The sequence below is a fragment of the Ambystoma mexicanum genome, chromosome 6p (assembly GCF_040938575.1).
Source record: "Ambystoma mexicanum isolate Mex_15411 chromosome 6p, UKY_AmexF1_1, whole genome shotgun sequence".
NCBI lineage: Eukaryota > Metazoa > Chordata > Amphibia > Caudata > Ambystomatidae > Ambystoma > Ambystoma mexicanum.
In genome coordinates, this window is record NC_090935.1 from 1,376,745,335 (window position 1) to 1,376,757,551 (window position 12,217).

Consider the following 12,217-nt stretch of genomic DNA (forward strand, 5'->3'; position numbering starts at 1 on the left):
CTACCATGGGTAGGCCAGCATCCTGGGCTGAGATGGGGGAGATCCCATTGCAGGATGTGTGCCAGGCTCATACATGGGCCTCACCACACACCGTTGATGCTGATTACGCACGGGTAGGAGGAGAGTGTGACATTTAATTTGTGGGTGGAGGTTCTATCAGCAAAGCTTTAATTGTCCTCCCTAAACAAACTGGTTGGTTTACTGTGCTGACAACAAGGTTCATAAAAAAATGTGTTTATTGCAGCAATCTCTCTGTGAATTGTGTTTCTTTTCATTTCCGGTCTGTCCAGTCAGCAGCTTGTTGTGGTTCACCTGGGTATGCTTCATGAGATAAGGAAGGTGACGAGGAGGTATTGCCCTAATTACATGTAGTAATCCTCATTGCACCAAGTCCTACTCTTTCTCATCACCTTCACCTCTCTGCCATCGTTCTCCCTGCGTGATCAGGTCATTGATCTGCAGTGTTGCTTAGTTTGGGAACTGCCAGGCCTGCGCACAGCTCGCAAGCACTACTTACAGGCACGCAAGGGAAGGGGAGGCAGAAGGGGGAGGGACCAGAAGTCCCTTCCAGGAAGAAAAAAAAAGGAAAAAGTGCATCTGTAAGGATGCAGGCCTCCTTCATGGGATAAGGAAGATGACGAGGAAGAGTAGGGCTTGCAGTACTGAGGATTATCACCTGTGGTCAGGGCATTAAAACACCATAAACATCTAGGGCTCGGACTGCTTGCCAAGTCTCTTCAAGAGGTTAGCTGGTTATGATTGACTGTTTTGAATTTGAGTCCGCCTACTGAATCTGAACATGGGCAGTGTTGGCTCACCACTATTGTTGGGGACCGCCCTCTAGTTACCTGAGTGGCAGGCAGCACAAACCACCAATGTGCTTTTTTTTCATGGGGGACTGTGTTGCCTACCTCTGAGCAGAAGCGCGTTCCCCACTATGCATTTTTGTTTGTTTGTATGAGGAGCCCTTTCAACTCCACAACAAACATAGAGAATAATAATGGGAGGCGGTGGAACAAAGGAAGGCTGGCGCTGCCACCTTTCACTATTGCGCTAAAGCGTATTTACATTTGTGTTTTATTTATTTATAAAACACTTTCACTAAAGCCCTGAACAGGTAAAAACAGTACAACGCAGAAATGGTTGAATAAGTTCAATCAATGATGGTCAGATGACAAAAGAGTGTTCTTTAGGTTCAAACGGAAGGTGAGCAGAGAAGTAGAGTGCATTTTCAGAGTGGGGGAATTACAATGTTTGGGGGATAGAAGTGCAAAGGAACAAAATGGAAGGAAGCACATAGGGGCTTGGGAACTGCAAACCAGTGTTGCTTCTGAGAGTGGAGAGCACAGGATAGGGAATAGATAGAAAGGAGAGAAGAAAGGTAGAGGTGACCAGGCCATGTATGCACTCAAATATGATGCAGAGGCAGTGAAAGAGAAAGCAGGATTTTAAGAAAATCAGAGCTAGAGAACGCAAGGAGGGTGATATAGAAGTACAAGGAGACAGAGAGTAAAGGGTGCGACTAGAGGAATTTAAGACATAATGGAGGAAAGCAAGTTGATAGGCCGGAAGAACGATTAGCAAAGCTGAAGTGTAATTGAACAGGAAATGACAAGAGTAGAGATGAGTAGTTAAGTGGCATGGAAAAATAAGAAAGGGCAAGCTTTGCCGATGTGGAAGAGATGATAGTGGCATAAGCCGGTAGTGTTAGAGATCTGTGGTTTAAAGGAAAGGGGAGAATCAAAGCAGATGCCCAGGTTATGAGTGGAAGTGGAAATGGGGAGATGTGAGGGGTAAAGAAAATGGAAGCAGGAGGAAGAGGGGGCATGATAGATGATGAGTACAAACGAAATCTCGTTTTGGAGGGGTTAAGGTGGAGGATGTAGGCATGCATCCATGATTGGATTGACATAAAACCAGAAGAGATAGTAGAATGAAGTGTGCCAGAGAAAGAGGAGAAGGAAACAAAGATTTGTGCATCCTCAGCATAGAAGTGCAAAGAAAAACCAAAGGATGAAACAATAGAAAATATAGTGGATGTGTAGAGTGAGAACAGCAAAGGGCAGAGGACGGAATCCTGTTGTACACCATGAAGAAGTGCGAAGATAGATGAACATTTACCAGCTAAGGAGACAGGGGGTGTATGAAGGGGAAAACAGGAATGAAATGTGTTATTAGCCACATGCTAGCACTCATCATGCTTGTTTTACACTTGACACACATGGTTGTGCCTCAAGTGGCCAGTCTAGCCATGTAATAATACTTATCATGTTTGCTTTACGCTTGATGCACAGTACTGTGTATGAACGGTAAAGCAAATGTGATTAGTTTTATTGTGTGGCTAATAACACTTAATTTAATTTGATGCACACTTGATGGACAGTGATAAATGCCATGCCACATTAAGAAAGTATCTGCAGACTGTCACTACTAATAGTGCTAGTCTGCATATACTTTCTTAACATGGCATGGTATTTCTATTTGCCATCAAGGGTAAATCAATCAGCATTCCTTTTATTATGTGTCTAGATTGGCGTACAGTAATGGTGACAGTCTCCATATGCTTTTTTACTGCAGCATGACATTTTTCACTTGGCATCAAGGGTAAAGCATATATGATAAGTGTTATTACGTGGCTAGACTGGCTTACATTGATGGCTTTAGTATGGTCATATATTCTTAGTGTGTCATGGAATTTTTGTACTGGGCATAAAGGGTAAAAGCAAACATAAGTGTGATTACGTGTTACACTGGCCTATCTTGGTATAGCCAGTCTGAATATAATTTCTTTCTGTGGCATGACATTTTTCACTGTCAGGATGCCCTTATATGGTGATACCAGTACATATTGTTGAAGCCTGCATGGGCATGTATGGGCACAGCCAGCATGAAAATGTTATATATACTGGTATATTTTGTGATCAAAGGCATCTTGAAAATGCAATAAAAAATGCTGCTGTGCACTGTTGGTGACTTTAATCTATTGGGTTTTTTCATGTCCTATAATACAAAAACCTATGTGGCTTTTTACCCAATGTTTCACCATTTTAACAGATTATTTTAAACATGTTCATAGTTGGAGAATCCCACCCTAAGGCCCCCTTTTATGGGCTCCCTTGCTGCACTCGGTCACCCATGCATATTCTGTGCGAAAATGTACACCCCACCAGTTTCCAAAATCACCAGCTGCCACCGGGCATGTGTTCGGCAGAGACTTTGGCCTGCTGCCAAATATCGCGAGAACTCGAGAGTCCTCCAAAATGCAGAGTATGGGCTTCAGTTTGACTTTTGAGTTGGCACCCAGGAGGTTTGCCAAAATGATCAACTAGTTTGTGGGTTGATGACTCATGGGAGGGCTTCCTGATGGACATTCGGTTTGATTATTTACAGATGCAGACAATGACGCCGTGTACATGGACTTGTAGAGGAGGAAATATATCAGGTGTCATCCATTTGCAAAATGGTAAGAAGTCAGGCCACAAAATCGCCGTGGAGTTTAATAAAATGATAGAGGAGCAATTGATCGAAGACCTTCTGACCCTGATTGTCAAGAGCTGCTGCTCTTGCCAATCAGGGTCAGAAGGTCCTGGCTGAGACTGCACATTTCCAGATGAGCGTCACCACCCTAATGTGACTTTGATGCTTAGGAAGGCTAGCCTGCTATTGAAATGCAGCTCCGACCACTCGTCATGAAAACAATTATAACAGTGTTTGAATTAAAAAATTAAGTTTCCCCCAGAAGCAAAGCCGGTGACCTTGAAGCTTGTAATTCAGTGGAATAATCACCTTCTTTTTTGGTTTAAACTTAAAACATGATTGATTCAAATGAAAGAAATAAGAGAGAAATATTGAATTACGCTTACAAAAGAAGATATGAAATAGAAACCGCAGATGTGATTCAGCAATAAAAAAAAAGTTGAAAACGTTTATGAAGTGGTGTGATATGTGGTCACTACTAATGGCTTTATGCTCCAATATCTGGTTTGAGGTTACGCCCAGCAGCCATGGAGTGTGAAAATGTGGGTACGTCCATCCTCCACAGCTACCAGTGGCATCTCCTTCCCGCCTTCTTACTGGCCCTGGAATTCCAGTGACCAGAACGTCACTGTACGGAACCAAGATAGAGAGCCGCGCGGGACATGTCGTATCGTGGCGCATCACACTAGAGCGGTCTATATATAGAATCGGATTAGGGAGTCATTGTTTTCGGTCGTGCTAAAAATGTGTGCCTGGCCTCTGGCAGTGGAATGTCCCCTGACCTTTCCGTCGTCAGTGGCCCGTGGGAATATTTAAACGCCACTGGGAGACGGGCACACTCTTTCCTTCGAGAAGTGCCCCTGAGCAGAGGCTGGTGACATGAGCGAGCCTACGGCAGGTCTCGCCTCACGATGTTCGCCAGGCAAAAAGCGTGCGCCCAAGCGCACAAGAAGAACGTGAAAGGGGGAGCAGCCCCGAACCACGAACAGAAGTCCTTCCTGGCGCTGTCCCAGTTCGTGCTCTCGACCTCACAGCTGCGGTCCCCTCCTGCCCTGAGACATTCTAAGATTCCCTACTACGAGGTGGAGATACTTGACGCGCAAACCCGGAAGCAGATCTGTGTGGTGGACAGGGTGAGTACCCACCAAACTGTGCGGCTGTGAGCTAAACAACGGCGGAGAGACTCATACACCCATGGTACATATATGAATGTGATGTACTGCGCAGATAAACTACACGGAGAACACACGCTGTCATGTATTATTTGTTTTATAGTTAAAAAAAAGACTGTTTCGGAAAGGCAATGTTAAAAACAAATTCAAACCGCCCTCTGCTCTTCCAGTTATTTTGTTCGTGGTGGTTTACACTCATGGATTTGCAAACTGTCTCCTATAAGCATTGGTTTTGAGTTTCTTTCTACTGCCGCTGCGTGCAATATCTGGATGTATAATAGAGGAAAATAGAGACATTTAGAATCTTTTTTTTTTCAGGACAGGTGACTATGCCCTTAGCAAAACATGCTGTTTCCATTCTATGATGCCAGTTGTTGAAGAGGGAGATACAAACAACATAAGGCTAAAAAACACTTTTGTGTGCCAAGGCTACATTCATTGGTGTCAATTTTTAAATTTGCAGGGGAGTGGCAGTCTTATGGTGCAGCCCTTTACTCAAGTGATGTCATCAGAAGTGGCATGAAGGGCAGTGGCGTCACAGGAAGTGACATCACATGCATGTGCCTGTTGGAGACATACCTTTATGCCTCGTTTTATTAATGACACTCTGCTTTCATGCACAATTAGGTGATAGATGGAAGGTTTTAAATTAATCATTACCACTGGTATTGCTCTGGACAATCTAACATAATTAGCTGGCCTGTGCCATTACAGACGGGGACCAACAACATATTTCCAAACCAGTCTGAGTCCTGCCAGCAATAGGAGAGGTCTAGTCAGAACTGGTACTCTGTGTGCCCTCTGCATGAGAACACAGGCAATCCTAAACATATTCAGCCGTGGTGTACCTAAACGATGAGGTTTATTTTGAATCTCCAGGCGTAGAAAGAAAGGCAACTACCTCTGAACCTACACTTGCCCTCTTAGGGTGAGAATCGAAATAAAAAAGGCTCTGCATCCATCATAACCACTGGCAGTGCTTTGGGCAGCCTTCAACAGCAAGGCAGACAAATGATTCATGACCTTGCCACCAATGTGAGCAGCCCGCCCAGATGCTAGGCCACAGGACTGAATCACATCTCTGGTCTATGTGCTCACCTGCAGAGGGGACGTGGCCAAGTCGTCTGGACTGAGCTGCTCCGATTGGTGGCAAGAGTAGTTAGTGGTCATCTTCCGTAATGTCAAAGCCAGGTTGAAGAATTATGATATTGAAGGCTGTAGGGATAGTGGTTATGAATAATTCAAAAGCTAGCATTCATTCCTTCTTGGTTTACTTCAACCACCCCGCCTAGAATGACATTTCTAATGAACTAATTATTGTTTTTTCACCTATCCTTAGGGAGGCAAACCATTACAATAGAACATTTTTATATAATTTGTAAGGCAGCTGTGCTTCAGGGCGTTATGGGTAAACCGCAGGTCGCAAGTTATATCCAAAGCAGTTCGCCCTTCTGAGGCTGACAATGCCTAAGCAGCTGGATGCCTGAAACCCTAGGAGAAATTTCCCTAGTCCACCTATAGGCTCAAGTAGGAACAGCGGAAATGGACGAAAAGATTGAATCTAAAATGCCAAATGCCCGTTTAGTGTACATTCGGCATATTAGATTAGATTGAAGCCCATAATACCAAACAGGGGAGCAGGGATTGTGAGGGGTGTCCTTCAATCCCCCAGTTTGGTATTATAGGCTGCGGGCCTGTCCGTGCATACATTAAAGGCAGTGCGGGGGAACAAACGGGCAAAATCCCAAAAGATCGAATTACAAAATGCAGGCAAGTGGGCTCCGTAATTTTGTAATTAGATCTTTTGGGATACGTTCTTTTAACGTACATCTGGAACAGCAGGTGGTCCCCACATGTCCTGGATGGTGGGCAAGACAGCTTAAAAAACGAAAGCAATGTGTGGCGGGCGACAAGCATCCCCCATGAACAAGATCAATATACCCCAGCACCCACACACCACACCCTACTCGTAGCAGGTTAATGAGTGGAGACCAAATAGCTACAGCTGCTAGGCCAGGGCCCGGGGGGAGGAGTGACAGAAATGGTGCTGATGTGCTGAATACCCAATCAAAGTTCATGTCCCCAGCAAGACCTCCTCTGTCACCAAATATCGAAGTACATCATTTATTTCCCTCTCCGTTAGGCAAGAAGCATGGCTAGCAAGCGAGGGTTCCATGAGCAAGCCAAGGGCCAATTCAGTGGGTATTATATAATTTCTCCATATTATTATTATTATTATTATTATTATTTGTATGATGCATATTATTATTATATATTGCAGACTGCAATTTCCGTATAGAAGAATGTACATCATTTTCGTATTTCAGGCCAATTGTGACATGACACTTTGTGTAGTAGGAAAATGACATCACAACCATTCTGCAATCAGTTATTGTACTTCATTTGTGGTATCACAACGCCTGCTGCCTGAGCCAGCACAGAGCAGAATTCCAGCTGTCTCAATACAAGACGCGATAAAGGGTTCAAATTCCTTCCTTCTAAATTACTGCCTGTGCCACTTACTGTCACTTTGTAGTCATTAACTGGGAAGGAGATGTTTATGGTGTTCTGTTTATTTTGCTGAAGGATGACTTATGGGAGCACACATCTGCATGTTACTATTTACTGTAAATCACAAAACGTAAGCTTTTCTTAGATACATTTAGGAAACTGCTTTAACTATATTTCTACAACACGTTGGAGGCTGCTTAGTTTTTTTTAAAATGAATCAAAACAGAGTCTAAATAGATTATTTATACCAGAAATGGGAAGAGCTCTTGCATTACATTTAAGGGATAACATCTTTTGGCCATGTATAATGAGGAATACAATGTTACTTACTGTGTTTAAAAAGGATATTGCAAGCCACCTCAGTGTTCCGTGACTTTTTAAAGGAACTTAGCCGTCGGCTTCGCTCCTCTATTTGGTCACAATACTCCAGTGACTTGCAATATCCTTATACCGTAGGGTAGAGGCCTTTCTACCATGTATTATTATAACATATTGAGAAAAAATATATTACACTATGTGTGAGTGAGGTTGTTGTGTTGCTCACACTTAATGCAATTACTAGGATATCTTATTTTGGGCCACTAAAGAACACACAATCCATGCATGCATTTGCCCAGGAACATACATTAGTCACGTGGGCATGCTGGGTTGTGAGCCCAGATTTTCAGTTTGCATATTTTTTGGTCTTACCGCAATAACAGCACTGGCCTAACGGTACTAGAATGGAATGGGTTGGGTGCCTTGAACCCAGGACCCATCGAGCATCTTACACTAGGCAAGGACCAATTGAAGATGCCTTTAATCTCTCTCTTGGGTAATATGTATGTGATAATGTCACCTTCTGTTAGTCGTTGTCTGATAAGTCATATGTCTCTTTTATGCATGATGTGAAAACATGTTGCATTTCCACAAAAAAACAACAATATGCAGTACGATTTACTGCTGCTTTTTAGTTTAAGATAATGGTTTTATGTTGTAACTAAGTCTCTTTTTTTAATTAACAATTTATGTATTTTACAACACTCAGCAGAAACAATATACGGTCAAACATGTCTTAATATTTCCCACCCTCCAAAAAAAAAAAAAACGACTAAAAGAGAGCCCAGCTAGAGCTAGTACATGTCCAGGAATATACCCCATGTCTTCTAAAAAAAATCCAAGAGTTTTCTTCAGACGATAAATCAATCTTTCCATGTGAGACAATTTTAAAATTTCATCCATCCAAACATTCACTTCTGGAGACAATCTCACTTTCCATCCTCTTAATATCAGCTTTATTGCCACTAAGGCAGCCCTAAATAGCCATTTTCGTTGAGAAGTGGGTAGGTCTTTTTTGGAATACCATGTTAGCAAGACAAAAACAGGATCTTGCAGTGGTGATAACTTTCATACACTTGTAAGCCTCCAGTAATGATGTACTCAGCAGGTGGACATTTCACCAAGAGATCCAAATGGCAGGCTGAAAAACGATGGGCTGGCGAGTTGCCCAGAGCTGTACCCGTGGTTATGATTCATTCAAAACCTTCCAGCCATCAACATTTGGTTTTACTTTAGTCACCCCAAGTGGGACGGATCTGCTCAGACATGGGTCCCCAGCTTGCTGGGACTAGAGCCCCAAGCTTCTCCTCATTGATGATGCCCAACTAGACCAAAACATGTTTGGGGATGCTTGTAGTCTCGGCAGAAGGGATGCGACCTAGCAGTTTGGGCTGGACTGGCCCCTTTCGGGGAGGGACCACTCCTGATTTGCATATGGTCTTTCACCTCTGTAATGATTGGCAGGCTGACAAACGATGGCCAGGCGGGCTGCACAGAGCTGTGCCTGTGGTTATGATTTATTCAAATCCTTCCAGCCATCCACCATTGGTTTTGCCGGTAATGGCCCATAATGTCGTCCTCATAATTCTGATGGCGAAATTCAGACTTATTTTTTGTGCCCCCTTAAATCACATATATGTATATATATGTGAGGGGTATGCAATATAATAGTAATATGGGGGAGCTGCAGGGGGTCTGCCACCGCATATATATGTGGTGTAAAGGGGGTTTAAAAAAACAAAACAAAAAAAAAGTTGGCATTTTTGGCCGTCAGAATTATGGGGGTCATCATGATCACATAGATCTGTTTTGCCAATGGCACCCATGTCTTCACTGACTATAGAGGCATTTAATGCTTTGTCACAGGACAAAATAAATCACTCGGCAGAGTAAACAAAGAATCAAAAAATAAATCTCTTGGCAGCACACAGAGTGCAGGACCAGTCATGTCACTATTCCTAGCTCTGCCCTCCCGGATTATTTCAGGATAGGACGCGAAACCCTGCCTCCTTGTACTTAGCATCACTGACTGCATTTGCAGTACGCTGCTCCAAAAGCAATACCAAAGCAGTCCAGCTGTAACATGAATAAAACATTCAGCTTTAAGATTGTCCAGGAGTCACTCTAAAAGTCCACATGCCAAAAGCAAAGGCAAGACAGGAAAACGCAGAAGCGCAAGAAACAGATTAAACATCAAAAGAACATTGGAGCAATTCCAAAAGCATGTTTCTGGCCGCAAATGCACTTGCATCTGGAAATATATGCAAAATGCAGCCGTACATTGGTCCGGATTCAGAAATCAGTGAAAAGGCCCATTTGCAACGATCACAATGAAAAGGGTATACCTATGGCTAGAGCGGGGGGTACCTTTAGTAGAGCCCACTTTGCATTTGCAAAGAAAATGGGCCTCATTCCGAGTAGGGCCTCAATGGGACTCAATGGGAATGGGGATCATGGAAACACCGGCAGCATCTCGTGATGCTGCCGGTGTTTCCTCGTCTGCCTGGAACATCACCTCCCGCCTGCAGGAGTCGGGATCAGGCGATCCGGAAACAACGGTGGCGGCGGGTTTACCGCCACTGTTATTTCCGGGCCGCCTGATTTGTAATGAGGCCCAATGTCTTTTAACCTACAATTGTTTGTTTACATACATTTATTTATAACTTTTATTCAACAGTGATGCTTCGCATGGTGAGTACAATTAGTTCAGTTACCCGCTGAATTGTTTAAGTAGATATACATTCGATTTCAGAATACCTTTGTTTTTTTCTCAGTTTTGCATTGCGTGCTGTTGAGAAATATGATAATTAAATGGGATATATATCGTACAAAGGTAACCCATTATTTGTAAATTGGTCTTGCAACTCATTTAGCAAATTAAACATCTTTGAACTTGCCTTGAGTTTCCTGTTCTGTGATTAGATTTTTAGTAGTGCGTCATTGCTTGCGTTTTGCTCGTCATTTTATCTACAAGTTGTAGTTTACAAATTGTTTCTCTTTGACTGCATTACTCATAATATAAACAAAGATAGGGCATGCTGCATAGCAGTACTGTTACTTTTTGCCTTACTGCTTAAGAAACAGACGCATAGCTAATATATCTATCTTTTACTCTATTTGATTATATCGAGAGGTTATGTCTTACCTGGCATGCTCTGTATTATAGGTATTGAGAGACATGATAACCACATGTTTCTGGCATCCTTGTAAGTGATCACCGCCATTTCGAGTCACCTATTTATATTCAGGTAATGAACATAGAAAGAGGATTCAAACGAAGCTATCTCTCGTCACCTGGTTGACCTCTGTCTTTCAGCATCTATCTATTTTGATTTTAACTTAAAATCATGTTCCCTCAAGCCATTCATTATGTACTCAATCAGTTATCTCCAACTTAAATCGAGTCCAAATTTAGGTGGTATTAGAAAAAAATGTCTATCCCTAACTTAACTATACTATTGCCGTAGTACTTCCTAAACTACCTAGCGGTTATATTTCAATGTATTTAGCCCAGTCTACATATCGAGCTACATTCTAATCTCACGTTTCTCAACAGTCCCCTAATTGATATTTAATAGTTATTGAATAATATACATTTTAATTACTTTTTTCGTTGTGTTATGTTAATAGTTTTGTCATTCGGTTTCCTAGATGTGCATGATAAAATGATCTTTTTTTTACAAACAAAAGGGAGACTTGATTCCCTAAGCCAACACATCTTCCTAGTGAATCAAATTTAACTCTCTGACTCCCAATACACAACCCCCAATACAACTGGCTTTGCCGTGGACAAAAAATAGATATTTTCTAACCAAAATACATAATATATTAATGTGTGGTGGCCCTTGCCACCCAAATACCTGCAATATGTGCCTAGATATTCAGTTTCCTGTCCCCTGTTAAAACTTTGGGGAGGTTCCTAGAAGTCTTTTCGACCTTGGGGTGAAAGAACCAGGCCATCCACTCTCTACTGGGATTTACCTCAAGAAGTCCATGTGCAGTGGAAAGCAAAGGCGCCAAAAATACACCCAACAACACCACCTGCTCCTTTCCTGTGTTGGTAAGATACTGTTTCGGTAGTGTCATGTTTGCATTCATAATAAAAATCGTTTATGTCCTCCCATCGAGATCTGTCCTCTGGCCTCCTTGCTTTGTCTATGTTCTTCATTGTCACGTTTTTGCCCATTTGTTTAGTAGAGGATCCTTCTTTTTCCTACCAATCCCACGCTTCCTATGGAGAATTGCAGAACCATTGTTCTGGATAATTCCTTGGATAATCTTCAATGTTCTAGGATACATCAGCATGTAAATGTAGCCTCTTCTTTCTAGCCTTGGTCTGGAGCAAGGGTGCGCCCCTCCTTCACCCAAGGCCAGGGGTAGTTCCCATGGGAACAAACCATCTCCCTACCCCCAGACTAGCTGGAAAGGAAGGGGCACACTGTAACCTGAAAATAAAATCAATGTTAAACAGGAGGTGGGATACACCCTGAGTCTTTACCTTCTCTAGTCCAATGGATACAGACACCAAGGTGGATTTTTAGGGATCCTAATAGGGACCCCTCTTTATTTATATAAACCTATGAAGCACAATATCTTATTATACATTTCATCCTATCCATAACCCTATTCTCTGTCCCACTGGCATGAGTTTTTTCTCAGGGATCTGCCCTGTAAGCTCACCCTCCCCTAGCGGGGGACACAAAGGCCCATAGGGTGGACCTGAAGGAACAAATCTCTAT

At 42.7% G+C, this 12,217-nt stretch overlaps 1 protein-coding gene across 2 annotated transcripts in view; it reads left to right on the forward strand.

Moving 5' to 3' along the window:
• Positions 1 to 4,235: 4,235 nt before the first annotated feature.
• TECRL (trans-2,3-enoyl-CoA reductase like) overlaps positions 4,236 to 12,217 on the forward strand; it is a 1,221,034-nt gene continuing 1,213,052 nt past the window's right edge. The window contains exon 1 of one of the 2 annotated variants that reach the window (XM_069626096.1): positions 4,236 to 4,610. In XM_069626096.1, the coding sequence (XP_069482197.1) occupies positions 4,389 to 4,610 (222 nt within the window). In that variant the 5' untranslated portion in view covers positions 4,236 to 4,388. The remainder of the gene's footprint in view (positions 4,611 to 12,217) is intronic. The other variant, XM_069626097.1, reaches the window with a different exon arrangement.